The 20,960-nt window shown below is 44.5% G+C and overlaps 2 protein-coding genes across 2 annotated transcripts; one reads left to right on the top strand and one right to left on the bottom strand.

Annotated features, from left to right (window-relative positions):
- The first annotated feature begins 669 nt into the window (after positions 1-669).
- LOC111066993 (rRNA 2'-O-methyltransferase fibrillarin) lies at positions 670-1,569 on the top strand. The gene has a single exon (XM_022355983.2). The coding sequence runs from the start codon at positions 670-672 to the stop codon at positions 1,567-1,569; it is 900 nt and encodes a 299-aa protein (XP_022211675.1).
- Positions 1,570-17,523: 15,954 nt separating this feature from the next.
- Positions 17,524-18,255, bottom strand: LOC111066992. The gene is made up of 4 exons (XM_022355982.2): positions 18,196-18,255; positions 17,988-18,143; positions 17,741-17,908; positions 17,524-17,679 (listed from the first exon to the last, which is right to left on the bottom strand). Exons 1-4 carry the CDS (start codon positions 18,253-18,255, stop codon positions 17,524-17,526), a joined length of 540 nt encoding a protein of 179 aa, XP_022211674.2.
- Between the last annotated feature and the right edge of the window lie 2,705 nt (positions 18,256-20,960).

Here is a 20,960-nt window from a genome sequence, read left to right as displayed (position 1 = left end):
AAAAAAAAAAAAAAAAAAAAAAAAAAAAAAAAAAAAAAAAAAAAAAAAAAAAAAAAAAAAAAAAAAAAAAAAAAAAGAGAAAAAGGGGGGAGGGGGGAAAAATAAAAAAAAAAAATTTTTTTTTTGGGGTGGGGGGGGGGGGGGGAAAAAAAGGGAAAGAAAAAAAAAAAAAAAAAAATTTTTTTAAAAAAAAAAAAAAAAAAAAAAAAAAAAAAAAAAAAAAAAAAGGAAGAAACCCACCGGGGGGGTTTTTTTCTTTTTTACTACATGGCGATCCTGCCAGGATCACGACTAAATTTAATTATTATTCGCATGGAATAATACCATTAAAATAATATAATAATAATATATCATTCGTACGTTTAATCTAAAATATTGTTTTATGAATTAAAATTATGATGATAACCCATTAGGCTTATTCAGAAATATTAACTTGAAATGGTTCAACTCATTGGCGAATAATCAGATTCATATATTTTTACATTTATTTATTTTAATTATTTACTAGATTAGATCCAGTCACCTGATTTGAATGGTGAAATGTTGAATCCTTTTTAAAGAACTCTAGATTATAGAAAACGTGTCACCTGTCACTAGTCAAAGCTGGTGAACAGATTTAGTAACACGGAAAAGTCAAATGAAAACTAAAACTTCAATACATTGGAAACAATGCCTAAAAAGTACACTAAGAAGAAGCCCAAGGGCGGGAAGCGGAACCAAAATTCCTCAAACTCTCTAAAGGCTGCCCCGGCCCCTGGGAAGACAGTGAAGCCTCTGGTTGAACATAAAAAAACCGAAAAGAAGCCGATCAAAGCCAAGATCGTCAGCACTACAATTATCGTGGAACAGCATCGTCACAGCGGAATATTCCTGGCACGTAATAAGGACGAATCCATACATCTGCTCACTCGGAACATGGCCCCTAGAGCGGCAGCAGAATCCGGAAATTACGACTACAAGGAGCAACGGTTCAGTGCAGATTTCCGTGGCAAGACGTGTGAGTTTCGCGCCTGGTCCCCCTTTCAGTCGACTCTGGCCGCTGCCGTTATGAGCGGTGTGAAGGAGCTGTACCTGAAGAGTGGCTCGAAGGTGCTGTACCTTGGGGCTGGGCTTGGGCGGACAGTCGCCCACATCTCTGACATCGTAGATCAGACTGGTGTGGTATATGCCGTGGAGCCCGGACCTTGGGCGCTAAAAGCTCTCTCAGCATTGTCCGAGCGGCGTCCAAATTTCGTGCCTGTGCTTGAGGATCCCTCAGCACCGTACGTTTACCACAAGCGTATTCCGGACAAAGTCGATATGATCATCTGCAATCTGCAGCCCGCGGAGCAGGTTCGCACTCTTATGCTTAATGCCAGGCATTTTCTGAAGATAAACGGGCACTTTGCCATCTTCCTGCATGCGGAGAGCATCTACGACAATGCCCCCGCGCAGGCGGCCCTTGAAGTCCAGATGGAGCTTCTGGGGAAACATAAGCTTGAGCCTCTCCAGTTGGTCCCACTGGATCCCTATTTCCGTGGCAATGCCCTGGTAGTGGGCGTGTACACTCGAAAGCCAGTTAGATCTTAAGATCAATATTCAGCTGAGTGGCTGCAGTTACTCCCAGCTAACAGGAAAGAAACATTCATTTAATGCGATTGCAGTTGAATCGTATTTAATAATTATGGTTTCCACTGAATAACAATGCGTACGGCATGCAAAATTAAACGAATCACAAATTATAATTATCGATGCCTCAATGCGGAGTGAAAATATTTCAGAATATTAATGAAACTAGCAGTGACATAATAAATGAATTAAACCAAAATGCCTGGTACATAAAAAGACCCATTTAAAATAATGTATGCCATTATTTTATTTCCATAAAGCCTATAGTAAATCATATAAAAATTTGGCTGATCAAAGATGCCCAGGTAAATGGGTTCTATTATTCTGAGCGGATTCTTCTTATATCACAGCACCATTAGCTGCATAATTAGATGCGCAGATGATGCTCCCAGTGGAAGGTTTTCATACGAATTTCACGCGTATCTCGCACCTCCGTTTATGCAATAAAAAAAGTAATCAATGAAGGTGAAATATCAAAATACTATCTTTATGATTTCTTCACGCAATAGCATCTCTGATAATGATCCCGTCACTTTGTCTATTTCATCTTGGGGCACATATAATTTGTATACCTCACTCACAGCTTGCTGTAGAGTTTCAAACAGAAACTGAGACATCTGTACATTAATAAATCCACTTACTAATTATCCATTTAACACTAAAACTAAGTTTATGACCATAAACGGAGCTCAAATCGTTCACCTTTGGTAAAAGTCTGTGGCTGGGGCCGTGCAGGGGGGGGATTTGAGGCCAAGTGATTAATGGATCCGCCACTGCCGCGCTAAAAGCTTGTAATAATCTCATACAACATTCATCATATATCACGCATTTGGCCCGCATTTAATTACAACGAACAATTTTAATTTAATTAGGGATTACAACTAATACAACTTTTTCATTTCGCTGACTCGGATGGGTCCGTCCGGATGCGAGCAATGCTTCGAGCACAAACACCATTTGCTCAAACAAATGCATGGCAAAATCTTAATTAACCTCGGGGTGTGCAGAGCATAAACCAGCACACACACACACACACAGAATCATTCGACACTCACACTCACGCCCTTATACTTATTCCAGGATGTCTATTACGCGAGCATTTCAAATGAATGAAGGCAAGCTGAGCAAATAAAACTATGTACATATGTATATGTATGTATATGCGAGTGTGTGTGTCCATAAGGTGTATGTATGGTAGTGTGAGTGTGAGTGCGCACATATTCATTTGTATGTTACGCACTTTATCCCATCTATCTCAAAGACAAAACCAGTCAGTTAACCAGCACACCAGACTCTCCCCTCCATTGCCAGTTCCCCTGTCCCAGCCCACAATCAGCAACCTCCATGCTCCATGCCCCATGCCCCATGGCCCATGGCCCGACTCATCCCCCCTTTATACCCATGAAACCCGAACCACGAAACCCCCACGAATCTTCCATCAGACTCATCCGCACTTTCGTCGCTTGGCATGTGAAGCGAAAATTTCGCTACTCGGGAATTACATTAAGCGTTGGGCATAATAAATTATTCCGTATGATATGATTCTGGTACATGATAAGCGTTTGTAATTTTAACTGTCAGTTAAATGAGTAAATGGCACAGAGTGCGCGCAGGGAGTGCGGGCGCAGGACGAGACTGGCGCAGGACGAGCCTGGCATGGCAACGATTTAGAATACTTCATATTTATCTTTTGTTGGAAACTTGAACATTTGTGTGCGTAAATAAAAGTTGAGCGTCAATATTTGCCAACCTACAGACACACACACACACACACACGCTGAACACATGCATGTCATGCACACACACACACACACACCACATGTGTATGTAATTACAACTCTGCGCTGGAAAGTTCTCTGGATAGAGAGGAGGTGGCGCAAGTACGTGACTATAATCATCGCGATTTTGCTTTTGCCGCCTCATAATCTGCAACAGCATCACGCCCACACCCCACACCCCACCATCCACACCCCACACCGACTACTGCCATCAAACAACTGACCCAGGCTCCCCATACCATCCCATTCCATCCCATTCCATCAGCACTGCCGTTTCGCTATTTGCTTTGAAATTAAAAAAGTTTCGCACTGAGCTCTGTTAGATTTTTCGCTTTTGAATCTGCCTTGATTTACATGTTAAATAATTTTGTGATTCCGCTTTTGCCCGTTCCTGTCACAGGAACATTGGAAAACTGTTTGAAACGCACAGCACAAAAGTCAAATATGAGCTGGAGTCGCTGCCCCTGCCCTGCCCTGCTTTGGCCTGCCATGGGCTCGTACTCGTATTTGCCGCCTGTAAATATATGCAGCAGACGGAGCCGTAGCCGTAGCCGTAGCCGGATCGCGCATTCAACTCAAATCAACAGTTCATTAAATCACGTAGCGAAAGTAAAGGAAAGTTGCCGGACATGTCCAGGCCCATACCCATACCGAGTTATGCAGGGAATAGCGAAATAAACCTGTCGCGCATTCTGATGATGATGGGGCAGAAACAGTTTCAATTGGCTGCATCGAGAGTATTATAGAGAGTATCTTGCAGTCAGTTAGCATATGACTGCTTTGCATGTGCAGCCCATATTTTCTTTTGCGCATTTAGTTTGATAACATCTGAGAGTCCCAATTATGGGCCGCGCCTCCGCCTCCGCGCTACTCACAAATCTCGATTTAGAAGCAAGGATTTGGTGTCCCGGCATTTGTTTAAATTAACGATTTGGAGAGCAGCAGCTGCTGCGGTCAGACAGCGACAGCTGCCCCGCGCGCACCGCCCATTCAGCTCAAGAGAAATGATGATGCATAAATAACGTGCCGATAATCCCAGTTAAAAGCTCAGACATTTGTTTGGATTTGGCCTGCCGCTTTCCAATATTTGCCTCAGACATTTAATTTTTCGCTATTATTTCTGAACGCCAGCAAGCGGCTGGCCTGGTGGTTAATGTCTGTCGATTGCTGTTGGGGCCAAGATGAATGGCACTCGATTTATTATCGATGTCTGGCAGAGCGGTTTATTAATATGCGACGAGTGCAAGGTGAGGGCAGAATTTTTGGGGACAATCTGCAGACATGGGAACGGATACTGGGACTGGGGACTGGATCCAAGGTGCTCCATAATCGTCTGCGGACGTGTAGTTGTCATCAATGCAAATACCAAGCAGCGCACTTGTCAGCATCGTCCCCGTTCACACTCACATCCTTCGCTCCAGCTGGGCCACATCGATGGCGTCGCATGATTGATCAAGTGCGTGCGTGCCGGGGACAGTGGCACACCGGCAAGGAGCTGGTAGGAGCTGCTATTCCATCCAGCGTTCACAGCGAGTGCCGATGCCGAACCATTTTTCTGACATTTAGTTGACAGCGCAAATTTTTGTTTGCTCGTAATGTGCCCTCAACAAGGATATGGACATTGGGTCCCACTCAGAAGTGTGTGTTCCCTTGCCCCCAGCACACTGCCCGCCAGTACTGTAGTGTACATCGCTTGTAAATGCGTCCGGAGCCATGTGAGTGCTTAAAAAGCATTTCACGCCATCGGCCAGCGACGACTACAGCTCCAGCGAGGAGGTGGAGGAGGAGGAGGACACTCGGCAGCTGATTTGACATTTATCACTGCACTGCCGACTTTCGATTTCCCGGCCAAGAGCTGGGAGAGGAGATGGTAGCGCGCGCTGTGTGGCTGTGGCATTGATGGAGCCGTTCCGAGCATGCCACACGCACTTGGCCGGCATCGTGCGAAATTTTAATGAAAACTGTCAGCGATTGCAGTGCCAATGGCCAATGGGCAGGACTGGTTCGGTAGTGGTTCCCACAAAGCCCCGGCAAATGTGATAATCCAATTGGCAGGCACTGTATGCCGGGACATTGGTTGGGGGTCATCGGGGGCAGACAGTGGTGAGAGAACAGTGGCACAGCTAAAGCCCCAGCCTTGTCTAATGTAATTCGTGATTCAGCATAAACTGGCGGTCGGGCAAACGCCCACGCCTCCTGCTGGATTTATTGGCAAGCTTTCGGATTGCGATTGGAATGGGTTAAAAAGGGATCGGACTAGGTACAGAGATAGAGATAGTGATGGGGGGCTGGGTGGGGGTTGCCTGCGTCTAGCTCTGGAACACTATCAAATGGTCCGATAGGCCAATTGCCAATTGTCAGATACAATTTATTCCTGCTCCCTTAGATGCTGCCAGGGCTGCACTAAATGCGAATTGAAAATAAAATATTACACAGAGATTGCAGCAGGCAGCAGGCAGTGATGGTAGGAGCAGTGGCAGTGGCAGAAGCAGTTGGAAGGAGAAAGACAAACAAACATCCAATGCAGCAAGCAGTAACACGATTATGCCCAAGGTATATCAATGAGAAGGGTAAGGTAAGGCAGTTACGGCCTCAGCTTAGTCAAGCAAAAGCACAAGACTCAGCGAAGGCTGTGGGATCGGCTGGAGAGTTAGGACCCCGCCTTACCTTCTTTTTCATATATCTTCATTATGCCAATGGGCATGCAGCAACAGCGACTGCAACTGAGACGCTGACGATCATCAAGTCCAAAAGGAATCGTAAAACAAAAGCGACAGATAGTTTGCAGTGCGCCACAAAAACAACAGCAACAAGAACAGGAACAAAAACAAGGAATACCTCACTGATGGCTGTTGCTGCTGCTGCTGCCACCATCCACTGCCACTGCTGCTGCCACTGGTGATTGTGGGCGCAGTGGAAAGCAGCGCCAATCGATTGTGTGGATTTTTTTTCGGTGGCGTTAACTGCTGGCTCCTGGGAGGGATGCACAAGTGGGAGAAATGCTGCTGTCGTCGTTCTGATAGCGCAGCTACAGACAGACTGCAGCAGCAGCAGCATCGATGGTGCAAGGGTGGGAAGCAGAGGGTGAGAGAGAGAGAGAGACAGCGAGAGGCAGCACTGTCATCGAAGGCTGTTTCGGGAGATGCTATCCATTAGGCTGGTGCATAGCAAAAACTCCATTAAACCTTTTATTACAGCAGTGATAATCCTGAAAAAATATTTGGATTATATTGATATTTGAATAGTTCCCCCTATTGGAACTCAAATTTAGTATAGAAAGTAATAGTATAAATATAAATTTACACGTCTGCACTTTGAATATATTCATAAGATTTTTGTATCAAGTAATTTTCTATGACAGAACCCCAGCAGATACTTTCCACCGAGTACGATATATTTTTGGCACCATCCTAAAGGAAACCAACGACCAGTGCACCACAGTGCAGTGCAGTGACACCTTGAGGCGCTGTTGGCAAACTATAGAAATCACATAAACGCCCATCGCCCGCTGCATGTTGTCCCTGTGTTATTCCCTGTACCCCGCTGTAGCCACTGCCACAGCATCGTGTGCACCCTAACCCGCATTCGCACAATCACAAAAACACATAGCATAAGTGAGTAGGGGGCGGGGACTATGGCGGCGGAGATCAGAGACAGCAGCCCACATGCAACGGAACGGCTGAAACAGCAGAGACAGTTGGGCTGTGGGGAGGGGTTGGGGGTTTTAGACAGGCAGCGGCAAATGCAACGTAAAAATGCATAAATCCGTGGGATTTAAAGATTTTGTTGGAATTTGTGATTTCTCGCATTCGTTTTTATTTTGCACGTTTCGCTCTCTGGGCTTCGTGGAGCTCTTTCATTGCTTTTTGTTATTTTTTTTTTGTTTTAGTTCGGAACGCCCGCCCCCGCCCCCGCGCATAGAGTGGCCCAAAGCTTCAAGCTCCCTTGGGTGTGGGGCGTGACTGGATTTACGCGCTGTCCCGTTATGTCTGAAGGTGCATTTTATATCCATGTGTGTGTGTGTGGGTCTGGTAGTGTGGCAGAGCTCTACGGTGAAAAAAGCGCAAAGAACTCTGGCCCGCCGCTTGTCCCGACCCATCTCCCTGCTTTGACTCTTTAACACGCGCAATCAGCAACGCTACAAATTTTATATGACATTTTAAGTTGTTTTGCATTGCTTTCCCCCTATCCCCATACCGCCCCCCGCTCTTGGGCATCTGCCATGATTTGCTTTCAACTGTCGAATCCCCCCGCGACAGCAGGCGACGCCCTTTGTGCATTTTGACTCTGGGGCAGAATATCTCCGCGCTCGCATTTCATTGTTCCGCTCCGATTTCGGACTGCGGATTTCGGATTTGGGTTTTCAGTTTTTTAGTTTGAACTTTGAACAGAACTCAAATGCAGACGCAGTCCTTGTTTCGTTCTATTGCTGCTTATTGCGTGTGTTGCATGTGGCAGATGCAGCAGCAGCAGCAGCAGCAGCAGTAGCCAACGCGGTGCCCAGCAGCAAACCATACACGAGTGTACATACATATGTACATACATACGTATGTATGTACAATTAGTAGATCCAATTAATTGGCATATATTTCGCAAGTGAGATAATTGCAAGTCTAATTGCGGAATCGTGTTTCGGATTTAATTGATTTCAGAATGGATTTATTCTAATTAATGCGCATATCTCGAGGGCGACGCTGAATCGTTTTGCAAGCACCGAGAATATCAAATTACATTTGCTTAAATTATTTTTCAAAACGTAAAGAGCAAATTGAAGCTACTAATTGCCCTTATCAGGTAAATGTTAATAATTGCAGTCTCTTACTTATCACTTGTTCTTATTTTGTGAATAACTTAAACACTTAAAGATAAATTAAACATAAAACTGTTGGTTTGGTGATCCGTGGAGAATAATTGTGAGCTGTACTTTTATCTCGATTTCCCGTAAATCAATGCAAATTCCTACAAGTTTACTTGTGCATTCAGCGTCCAGTCTGTATGTATAGGTTTAAGCCCGCCCAGAATGTGTTCCCTGGTCGCTTAATTGAAAGTGGATTAGCCGCGAATTCGCTGGGTTTTATGCTTGGGCACGTTGCCGTTGCCGTTGCCCTGCCTGGTTTGGCGATGCTGAGTCGGTTTTGGTTCTGCTTTTGGCGCTGTTCGGGGAGCTGTGGGTGGGTGTTTATCCTGCCCGCAAATACATTGAAAATTAATTAAGCCACATGCTGAAACCATGTTAACAAGATGCTTAAAATAAAAAAAAGATGTTCTTGGAAAAACAAATACCCCACTGCCCTGCCCCTGCCGGGTTTCCGGTTTCAGGTTGCCTCAGATTACGCACACACAGTGTGGCGCGTGTGAAAAATACTTGGCGAAAAAGTTTTATCAGCCATTCGAAAAAGAAATTGTAAAGCCTGCTCCGTCTCCTTCACTAATGGGTTCACCGAAGACCTTTTTCATTAAGGTGAATGCCAGCTTGGTTCGGTTCGGTTCTCTGGAGGCCTTCTGTCAGAAGGTGGAAGGTGGGACTGAAACGAGTCAGAAGGATTTTTCTTTGCCTAACACTTGGGCTTTCTTTTTGGCGCAACTTTATCAGACACCCAATTAAAAGGGCTTTATAACAATTAGAGCTAATAACACGCTTCAATTGCGTCAGTAGCGCCAGAGGGCACCAGCAGCCACCATAATACACAATCCACCAGCCACCAGACACCAGCCACCGCCCCACAACACACCAGCCACCACCGCCCCACAATCCACCACTAGTCGTTTTCGCAATGGCTCTGGATTTTTATTGGGCATTTTTCGGGGGGGATTTCTACTTTTATTTTTGTGGAATTGCGGTCGCAATTAAAAGGCAAGACCACAGCAATTAGCAAATTGACAACTGGATTTGTTTATGCATTTGCATGGCTTAGGCTGCTCCGGCTGTGGCCGGGCTGATGTTACTTAAATAATTGAAATTATTATGGCAATTGTTTCGGCATTTAGCCGCGGGGGCAGGGGCCGAGGCATCTGTAATCCGGACCGAAGCCCCACACTGCGCTGGTAGCAGCCAGTTACCAGTTAGCAGCCACCAGCCAGCAGCAACTCAAACAGAAAGTACGAAACAAATCTCTGAAATTTGATAAATTAGTTGTAAAACTAAAAAAGTTTTCCCTATTTTTCGGCATTGCCTTGGATTGCCGCCTGGGACTGCATTCTCTGAGCCTGAGCGGCTTATCCCCCGCCGACGGCACGGCGCAAAGGGGGCCGAAAGTTTTTTTTCGTCGGTGGGGCAAATGCAAAATCCAATTTTTCGAATGAAAAGTCAAACAGGAATTTAACTTTTGATCCGTTTGGTTGCTGCCTAAGCAGTCAGCAATCAGCAGTCAACAGCAGTCGGCACTCTGCAGTCTGCGTGCATTTCCTCTGGCCTCCATTTTCCAGCCAGCAGCTAATCAATTTTCGGCCCTCAAATCAATCTATAAATAGATGTATACCCACATACATGTACATATGTATATGAGCTGCAATCGATAACCATTTCAATTTGATGCCCATTCTCGGCAACTAATTTGCAATCATGAGCGTTTTTGTTAATTTTAATTTGATTATAGCATATTACGCATACGCCACCTAGCCCACACTCAGCCGCCATTCATTTCCATTTCCATTCCCATTCGCACCGCCATGGCCTATGCTGATGGCGCTGCAAAATGATTATCATTAGAAGCGCATAAAAATAATATTTGTCGATTTGCGTTCGCATTTTATGTATGCTCTCTGTCGTCGCAGTTGCAGTAGCAGTTGCAGTCGCAGTCGCGTTTTATTTGTTTTTCGGCTGGCGAAATATTCTAAATTCAAATCTAATTAACATTTGGCGCAAAAATGTCTATAATGGCCTGGCGCTGACGGCGCTGATGGCTCTGATGGCGACTGGTGGGGAATTTGAATTTTAATGAGCTTCGATTGGCATTAATTGTTGGCGCCGCCAGGGACAGGCAGGCAACAAAATCATTGCCTAATGACAGACAACCAAGCGAATTATTTACACAGTGTGTAATTTTATATAAAAAAAAAAAATCAGTCCCGCTCCGCTCACGATGCATCGTCCATTGAAATGACTTCGTACTTTGCACATTCGAGGCGTGCATGGAAATGCGTAAAGTTCGATTTAAATCGAGTTTCATTATTGACAGAGCCGCTGTAGATGATTCTGTATCGCTTTCAGCCCATAAGTGACAATGCAACAAGCGGAGCAGCAAGAGCGCAACAATGCCCAGGCTCACACAATACATCAGCAGGCAGCGCACACCCGCAGATACGATACGGACTGACACACGGATACACACCACATGGATACCCAGAAGCATAGCATATGCATGTGCCGTTGCAAACACATGCTCAATTGAATTGAAATTGAATTTGCAATTCTATGCGCTGCAGCTAACGCCATTTTCTTTGCCGTGCTGGAAGCCCCAGTTCACATTCGTCCCACTCGTCGGCTCTGTTCCTCTTACCTCTACCTCTTACCACAGTCTTTTTTTCTTTACCCTACGTGTGGAGTCCTTTAACGTGCTGAATATTTTTGTAATCCTTTTAGCTTTTTGGACAGCTTAAAATTAAACAGATTGGTTTTTGATTTGTTCGATTTGCAGGTCAATGCAATTATTTTCACATAATAATTGGCATTGGAAAATTACTCTATATGATCAAACACATGACTTTAACTAGTCACTGGATAAATGATGAGGAAATCCTAACTACTCGCAGGGAATCATAATTCGGAGGCAACTTATTTGAGGGCGCAAATTGCTTTGAATTTAGCCAAGGGTATCTGAAGCTAGTCTGTTTTGTTGTGGAAATTTGTTGCGTACTTTTTTGCGGGTTTTCCTCGACGGGCACTTGGCAGCTTTCTGTTCGCCTCTGTGCCGTTCGATTTGCCTTTGGTGCATTTGTCCTGGCTCGGCATTGCCTCGACTCGACTGTGTTCGACTGGAGTCGAATCGGTCGCTCTTTCTCATGCGTATTTGTGTGTTTGCTTTCGCTTTTTGCCGTATTTGCATTTCGTTATTGAGACTGAGACAAAGCTGCACAAAAAAGTGCCGTTGACGCTGCCGAGGATCCTACTCCTCTGTGGCTCTGCTCTCCTGCTGGTAGTGCTCCTGATGCTGCATCCTCTGATGCTGCTACATTCAATCATCAATGAGATTTTGCATTTTACACTTTTCACTTTGCTTGTATCCGAAGATTCTGCTTCTGGTTCTGCTTCTGGTTCTGGTTCTGGTGATTCCTTTGCCATTTGTTGCAGCCTTTTGTTTGGTTTTGCCTGCTGAAGCTCCTTTGAGCTCCTCAGCTGAGTGCCCCTTCAGCTGCTCTCGGGTGATGGTTCGCATAATTGTTGCCTGCACTTAGGTGTCGGAGTCGGTGTCGGTGTCACTATCGTTGTCGGTTTTGTTGTCTCCCCTGGTATCCCACATCGGATCTAAGCACAGGCTGTGATTGACAAAACCCATGCATGGCAATGTGTGCAACTGTCTTTGATTTATTGATTAATTGTCAAAGCGATTGCCGCTTGCTCGACTGCCCCTGCAAAAAGGATGCCTTGGCTGATGGTCAAAATAATTAAAATGCAAATACATATGTCGAGCTTTTCTTATGGCTCTGATGCTACGATGGTACGAGTAAGTGCAAAGTTCTTTACTCTCTGCTCGTACTTCTGCAGCATATAATATAAAAAATGTGTCTTTTCTTACATTTCATTCCCAGGCTGCCTCACTTACATTACTGCGCCCCACGCCCAACGCCCCACGCCCAACGCCCCACGCCCTCAATCCTCCCCACTCGCCGAGTCCCCCACTCGGCGAAATGATTTGTATGTCAGACGGAGTGCCGAATGGGAATGGGGGGCACATGTTTGGCATGCTAAGCGCCACAAAGTATGCCGCACTTTTGTTTGACTATTGAGGTAAAGTGTGTTGCTTTCTTCTGCCACGATATGGCGCAGCACGGCTTGGCTGTGCTTTTGGCAAATGCAAATGGCATTTCGCAAGGACAAGTAGACCAGCAGAAACATCACACGGAGCAGAATAGTGAAAGCTTAGCAAAAAGAAAATTGCATGCAGGAAAAGTTTTCCTCATTACAAAAGCAAAAGACAATAACACCAAGGCTCCGTCGAGCATTTTCTCATTTTCTCATTTTCTTTCGGGCAAGTGCTTTATTAAAAATTTAAAATGCCATTGGCAGTGGCAGAGGCAGTGGCAGAAGCAGTGACAGCGGCAGGAAACTTATCTAAGTTGCAATTACACTTGGGGGAGGTATATGGCCCATGGCCCCCGAACATGGTTGATGGGTTGAAGTCGCAGTCGCTTATAGATTTCCACAGATCGCGGCAAAAATCATCAAAGAGCAATGCAGGGCGATGTGATGAGATGAGATGAGCGGGCACCTCCATTCCCATTTTCCATATGCAAATTATCTAGCTGAGTGGCATCAACTCTGTGGACCAAGGCCAACTGTGCGGCTCTCTCTATCCCTCTTTGCCTCTTGCTGGGAAATTTTTTAGCAAATTTGCAAAGGTTTCTGGCTGGAGGTTGGAGCTTGTAGCTTGGAGCTCGGAGCCGTGCGGAGCGGAGTGGAGCGAAGTTTTTTACGTGCGCCGTCATAGTTTGTCAGCTACTTTGGCTGGCGGTTTATGCAGCTGCATAAATGTTACTTCTACTTACGTAAATTACAAAATAAAGTTATTACGAAAAGTAATTTAAGTTAAAAATTTTCGTGTGCCAGCGAAGTGTGCAGCCAACTGGCAACGGCATTGAGGGCGTGGCACATCTGCCTGCGGTACCGCCGCGCTGCCATAAAATCAGTTAACAAGTTGCCCAGCCCAGCACAGGCCAGGCCAGGCCCCCAGCTCAGCTATCTTTTGGGCGGGCTTAATTGCAACTTAAAGCTGTTGCAAATTTGCTTAAGCAAAAGTTGCAAATGGCATTGAGAAAGGGGAAGGGGAAAGCGGGAAACAGAAGCGGGTAAATCAATTTGCATTAAGCATTCAGGGGGAAATGGAAAAGTGGTCTCGCAGTCGCAGCAGCAGCAGCAGCAAGTACGAGTGTGCAACAAAAAGCGAAACGCAGGGGCCGCTCATAAAGAATGCAAACTGAGGGTAAACCCGTAACGCAAACTTTTCAGTTTGCTTTGATTGAGTGAAGCGGCAAGCCAACGTGACCAAAAGAGGATGGGAGGTTGGCAGGACGAGCCAGCCACTCACCGACTCGGCCACGCTTAATCAATGGCCCAATGGACAAACAACAACAGCAGCAGCAGAAGCAGCAGCCAGGAAAGGGACACATCAGATCGCCTACACGGACACAGAGAGGCACCTGCAATCGCAATCATGGACACATTCAATGGGCGACAACAAAACTGTAAGCAATTGCAAACCCTATAATGCCATTGCCTTCGTTGTTACTGCTGCTGCTGCTGCTGCAGTTGCTGGAAATCAAGTTGAAACTTCCTGGCAACTTGAGGTGCAAGTGTCGTGTTTTTGTCAACGGGCCAACAGCAGCAATTTCCGTTTCCTGTTCGCTCCCCGTTCCGTTTGATGAAAAAAGCGAGCCAACGAGTCAACGAGTATAAAAGTTTAGATTACAAATTCACATACGTAACTGCAGCCGTACGAGCCGAGCCGTATACGGTATACCCACCCGTATACTGGTCAGCAGTTGATTTACTGCCTTGCTTGTTGTTGCTTCGTTTTTGGGTTTTCCTTTACTTTTCCCTTTACCCCTTAATTATTTCACGAGGGTATGTTATGTTTTCTTAAACGCTTACAAAAAATAGTATAAATGCAAATCTATTTTTAAATTATTAAATTAATTTGTCTGCTTCTTTATGATCCAAAAATAGGATGCAAAGGATATTTAGAGGGTATATTGTTAATCGCATACTCTAACCTATTGTTGCTGTTCTCCTTTTTTTGGCCTGGCTTGGGTAGCCTGGCGCATGTTTTGTGGTCAACTCGGGGGCAATGCAATTGGGACTGCTTCGGCCCGTTGTTTGCTGTTTTTGCTGTTGCTGCGGTGCTTGGGCTTGCTTTTGTTGCTCGTGCTGTACTTTTTGCCATTGCCACTCATGCGTGCCACGTGCTATGCTTTGATGTGGTACCCCCCCACCCCGGCCAACCAAGCCTGTCCTACCGCTTCGCCTAAATAAACTTGGAATAATAAGAGTGAAAAAAGAAAAATGCAGCACAAGCTTGCCTCAATATGACTTCTACATTTGGGCAAATTGGACTCGGGGAAAGCCACACAGACACGCATACACGAACGGGAAACTTTGTAAATATTTTATGCATAAACACATGGAGACGGGAGGTGGGAGGTGGGGGATGAGGCCCAAACCACCTGGAAATGGCTTTCAACACAGCATCAAATAATATTTACTTTGGTCCACACACACACACACATGGAGTCTGGCTTGGTTCATTAGGCCCGAAGAGCAAGTTGTACCACAAAAGCTGCAGATCAACTCCAGCTTGCGGCAGCTCAATGAATTTCCCAAAGATAGCAGCCTCATTCGCCTGCCACAAGATACCCTCAGTTCGAGCTGCTGTGTGGCAGACTTCTTTGCCCGGCTGCAACGGTTCGAGCCATAAATAAACCAGCCTAATCAACACAGCCATTGGCAGCATTATTGTCACGTTTTATTTTACATTCGTCTACGCTTTCTCCTCCCATTCCCAATCCCGTTGCTGTTCGTGTTCGTGTTCCTGTTCCAGATCCAGTTCCTGTTGCTGTTGCTATCCTCGTCGCAGTCCTTGTCCTTCCTGGCAAGTGCATCCATAAACTGTGTGCAGCTCTGTTCGGGCTGCCTTTTTATTTATTTACTTCATGTAAGTGAAGTTCACTTTGCAATGCAATGCGCTGAGTGCAAGCATATTGCAGGACCTCTTCTTTTCCTACCCGTCTGTTTATTCTACGTCGTCTTTTTCTACGACTCCGTCTGGATCTGCCTCAGATGCAGCGCTGGCATCCATTGTGCCCGACTTTGACTTGGCAGCAGCATTATCGTCATCATCGGCACGGCCGCATTCCCCGACACTTGCTCTGCATATTCCTGATCGATATCTTCTTGCACCTGACTGGCGCGAATTCCGACTTTAAATTCGCTGAGCTCGCCAAGCTGCCATGGTACAACTCGATAAGCTGTGACGTGACAACTATTGCAAAATACTTGCACTTTGTGAGTAGAAATAAAATAGGCCTGTGGAAAAATGATAATTCACTTTCGAGCCAAACGGGGACATAATGCGCCTTTGGCAAAACTCCCCCAAAAATCGCATACCTGCGGCATGGATTGGCGGTGCAAAGAGTTGGCAGCCTATTATTCAGAACACGTCAAGAGCTGCCCAAGAAGTGTAAAATGTTGCTGCCTGCCGTACAGGAATTCTGGCAGCTTAATCATGCATGTTTACACGCAAGTAAGTCGGAGCAACAAACTCAAACACCCAGAGAAAACAAAGTAAATGGATTGTGTGGCGGGGGAGCAGACATTCCGCTCCGGCCCATTGTTATTTGCATATCCCGGAGGCGGAGGGGAACTCTAAACACTCGATGGGACATGAGCTCGTTCCGGACTGTTAATCAACGTGCGCATGCCTAAGTTAAACATTTAACTAAATTAAGTTTGTTTTGCAACAATTTTTGCATAAATAATTACCAATGCAAGAGGCTTATCTCGGGCTGAGCCTGACACCATCCACCTCTAATCCCAGCAGCAAAGAAAAGTAATTGCCGTTTTCTAAGGATACTGCAAATTTTACAGGCATTTGGATGTGTCTCAAGAATTTTCTATATGAATATGACCTGTCTGTCAATAATGTCAATATTTCTATAGCGATTCAATTTGATATTTATATATTAAATCTACATTGTATTTGTTTAATATTTACAAAACTTAAAGTCAGATAAAGTCAGAGTCATGCCAGAGAGAAAGAGTGTACAATAATCTATTTCGCTTAGATTGCCCCTTAGACTCCTTTCTTCGTACTCAAGCACTTCTACTTCTACGTACTTCTACAGCTCCCATTCTTGGATTCGTGTTTGCTGTTTGTTAATTTTTTGTTTCATGATTCACTGGCTCGTTACTTGTTTCGAATTTCTTGCCGACTGTTATGCAAATGCGCTCACTTTTCTAGCCATTAGGCTGCCTCTGACTGGGGCTCGGGGAACGAGTGTGGATTCGAATTGCCATGACTGGCAGGCTTGTCTTCTTTTTCCGGATTTGTTAATTAATCTTAACAAATGCGAACGGAGCCTGTTTGGGGTCTGACTGTGTGTGTGAGCTGTTCAAATAATATATGCACAGATATAAAAGTTTCACTTTGCTTAGAAATCTTCAAGAGTTTTTTTTCATAACGCCCAAAAGTTGTTGCTCCTCTCAGCGAGTCAGAGTCAGGTGCAGTCGTGGGCACGTAAAATATGGCCGGCATCAACGAGGAAATAGTGGAAAAACTGCCGTTTGTTTTATTTATACTGTACATTTCCAGAGGAGTCTCACATTGCCATGCCACCTCCCGACTTTAAAGTAGAATTTTTCTTGGGACCGTTGGCACTCGTCAGTTGCGCAGACTTTTGTCTCATTCCTTATTCAAGCAAAGAAACTTTCGAACACACAAAAGTTTTGCTCAACATTTTACGCTTGGCATAGAAGGAAGTAGCTTTATAAAGAATCAGATAATGAAGGTAACTTTTAGTCGAGGCATATACGACTCTTCTGGGTTATTATATGGCCCTTGAAGAAAATTAAATTTGAACGATCCATAGTTGTATGTTCTATTCTTAGACTTCAGTTAGAAGTGCAGCTGAATAATACCGATCAAAAATGTGATGCGCTAAAAAGAGACTTCTCTTATATAGTTTTAAATATATTAAGTAGTTTTCAGTTTGTGCGATATCTGGAGCAATTAATCGCTAATGGGTTATTAATGACTCTTTTAATATATTTAACTGATGAATTATACAACACAAATTAGTGTGGTCCAACTGGTTAAGTTGGTAGCAAATGGGCTGGAACTGAGAGTTTGTCCCGCAATAATTGGACTACAAGAGGGATCTCATAGGGATTGTTTTTATTTTTGTACATTTTCGAATAAATATACAACTATGATAGCGTACCATATACGTTTACATGGGCTCGCGGTATCCTATTCACTGACCAAATACTGTGGAAGCCATATTTTCCTTTGGGAAATGGTAAAACTTTTGTCAACTGATAGTCCAAGTGAGAAATGGGAGCCTTGTCGATTATAATAGGATGCTGGGGGCAGATCGAACAATAGATATTATCCGATCGATTGAAACATTATATTTGCACTTACGTCATAGGGGCACGTATGGTTCAAGTTGGAGTACGGACCGAAGAGGTTAACAATAAATCTAGCCACTGGAGAGGACTTTGAGTTGGCAATGAACTTACAGTAGTCGACTGTGACGTTGTAAAGAAACGGCTTATATCCGCTTAAACGTTGGTATATTGCTAGATTTAGCTACGATGGGGGAAGGTATGTGTACAAATGAATGTTAAATTAGATTTCGGTTTTTTGTTTTGTTTTATTTTGGACCTACATGAAGTACGGTAATAGCTCCTTGATGAAGATTTACTTTTAGCGATCCATATTTGTATGTCCGATTAACAGACTTCAGATAGCAGTATTCGAACGTCACGTATGATTTGTCCAAAGAAGTGCAGTTGACGTTGGTAAACTCGAATTTTGTGTATGTCTATGCAAATATTTCGTTAGTGTGGTTAGCGGATTCTATAATAGGAACCTACTTGGGTAACTCCGAATGCGAGCAGAATAAGCGAGATAAATGCAGAGAACTTGGAACACATCGTGACAGCTGAATGATCCGGATCAAATGTGGTCCACTAAAAAGAGACTTCTCTTATATATAATTTTATATGTATTAAATACTTTTTTGTTTGTGCGATATCTGGTGCAATTAATCGTTAATGGGTTATTAATGACTCTTTTAATATATTTAACCGATGAGTTAGTATGGTCCAACTGGTTCAGTTGCCAACAAATTGACTGGAACTGAGAGTTTGTCCCACAATAATTAGACGAAAGTACTCGGAGGGATCTCTTAGGGACTGTTGTCCTGCAGCTGCTAGGCGTGCGCTGAATGCTGCTGCAATGTCCCGACAATGTAGAACACCATCCATCAAATGTCAATTGTATGCCAACTGCCAACAAATCAAGCTGTCAACCAGTCCAGCCGACCAAGCCAGTCGTCGACGGGCCAGTGGAGCGTTCAACCAGAGCAAAGTATATCCGTAGCTCTGCTCCATATTTAAAATTATGCCACTGAAAAAGGGAGTCGCTAGCAGGCAGCTGGGACGCTGCATGTGCTGGGCTGAGACTGTGGCTGCGCCCCACGTATTCTATATATGCAGGCATCCATCTATCCAGTTCGTGTCTCGTTGCAGCTGTCAGCGCTCTATTTTGCAGTTCATCATCATTGTCATTGACGTTTTCGAGTGGCTACAAATGGCAGGCAGCCTGCCACCAGCGAGAAAGATGCAGAGAGGGAAAACTGATTTCCACTGCTTACCATTTTTTGTTGTTGTTGTTGCCTTAAAGATTTATTCGAGAATGCCCGCCAGTACCCTTTTCCGATCCAATCGGAATATACAGAAAATATTTGCGACAGGATCTGTCTAAACCTTTAATTAATCTGTAGTATTTGCTCACTAAGCTCAGCTCTATCACATCTTTATCATCAATTCTAATACTGCTCACTAGCTCTCATCTCATCTTATTTTTTATGGCCATGGATACATCGGCATCACGTACCTATGGTAGAAGTTCTATCCTTATCGGGAGATGATTTTGTTGTTGTAACTTTTAACTGCTAAGAAAGAGATACATAGTCAATGCTGGTTCTTTAGTTGGCATTGTACCACATGCTTATGTACAGATTATTTCTACAAAGTTTTTTCGGCTTCTCAAAGTTTCCTCTCTCCACAGCCAGAGACAACTTCAAATTCAGTTCAGTTCTCAAAGTGCCAATGGAAAAGATTGGAATGGGGAACGGTTTCCATGACACCTTGTGGCAGTCGAATTTGAATTTGGGCTGCCGGAAATTGATGCCATTACGCTTTTGTCTAGGGTTTTAGTGCAGCCACCGGAAGTAGCTTGAGGCGTCGAATTATTTAAAGAAATGGCCGAGAGCACAAAAGTGAAAGTGAAAGTATACCGAAATGGTGAAAATGGGGAGTGGTGGTCGGAGCAGGAGACAGACACTTTCCCAGGCAGACGCATACATCAAACAGAGCGGGAAGATAGACAGCCTCTGGTGCCGCACAACATGCATGCTCGTATCAGTCAATTTATCTCCGATTGTGTGTGCGTGTAAAAAAATTACGCAATTTATACAAGAATATACATGGGCCGGACCGACCCTGTGAGTGGGGCGACGGTGATAGCAGGAAATCTACATATTGATAAATGACCCAAGCGTCGACGTTGGTCGAGACCCAAGCATAAAAATCGATGGATGAATGCCACTTGACATTTAAAGCGCAGAGGGAATTTATGCGAATTTATATTGTCCGTTTCGATGTGGAGGCGATGTATTCCTTGTTCCTTTGGTTTGGCTTTGATTTCATTTAATCAGTTGTCTGTCGATAATTGTAAAGTTCGCCTTGGAAGCTGCGACTGCGTACGAGTGTGTGTGTGTGTGTGTGTCGCATGGCATTAACAAAGTTTAAGCAAACTTTATTATGCACAGGCGACAGCTGGAGTGACCAACTGCAACTGCCACAGCAAGTGTAGTTGCCACCGTGCAGCCATGTCGCTGAAAAACTTCATCAAAATGCAACTGGACAGCACGAGGAATGGTGGATCCAGGCGGTTGAGCGACAGCGGTAGCGAAGTGTAAAATAATTACTCGGCTTTTTCTGCATTACTTGTACGCACTACGCTTTTTTCAAGTAATTAATTGAATAAGCGCCTTGGCCCACAATTGTATTATATTGCTCGCTGCATTCCCACTGATTGACTTTCCGCTGCTGTGAAAGTGGCGGCGCCAATAATTATTCAAAGTGATCGGCCAGCCACAGCCGAGAGTGTGCCCTGCAATGAAATTTAAGGCCGTCATCGGATTGACTTCACTTTGGTCTCAAAATCGAATTTGTATCGGAATCACATTGAATGCGACAACGACAACGACAAAGTTGGACAGCTTAATTGCTTTCTTGACCTTCGCATATTTGAGGTGTTTCTCTTAGTGCGGTTCAAGCTGAACCACATCATGAAAAACTAATTATTTTTCTTTAGTGTGTATGCATATGGAGTGGTTGTACGAGGCCTTGACTTTTGCTGCTGCATAGAGAAAACAATTGCAAGCATTTTGAGTATTTGTGCTCTTAAGTATCATGCTTAACAGGGTAGACTTGCATTGTACTTTTCAGCTTTTATTGCCTCTCCAGCACTTGCCGTAGTCGTCCTTCAGAGAGAAAAAAGAGAGAGAACGGGGAGACTCTTTTTTTGTACCATCAAAAATACATGGCTCATTGGAAGTTTGGCTGTGTTT

This window comes from Drosophila obscura, unplaced genomic scaffold (assembly GCF_018151105.1).
Source record: "Drosophila obscura isolate BZ-5 IFL unplaced genomic scaffold, ASM1815110v1 contig_150, whole genome shotgun sequence".
NCBI lineage: Eukaryota > Metazoa > Arthropoda > Insecta > Diptera > Drosophilidae > Drosophila > Drosophila obscura.
Note: the sequence above shows the minus strand (reverse complement) of the source record. Positions and strands in the feature narration are given on the sequence as shown.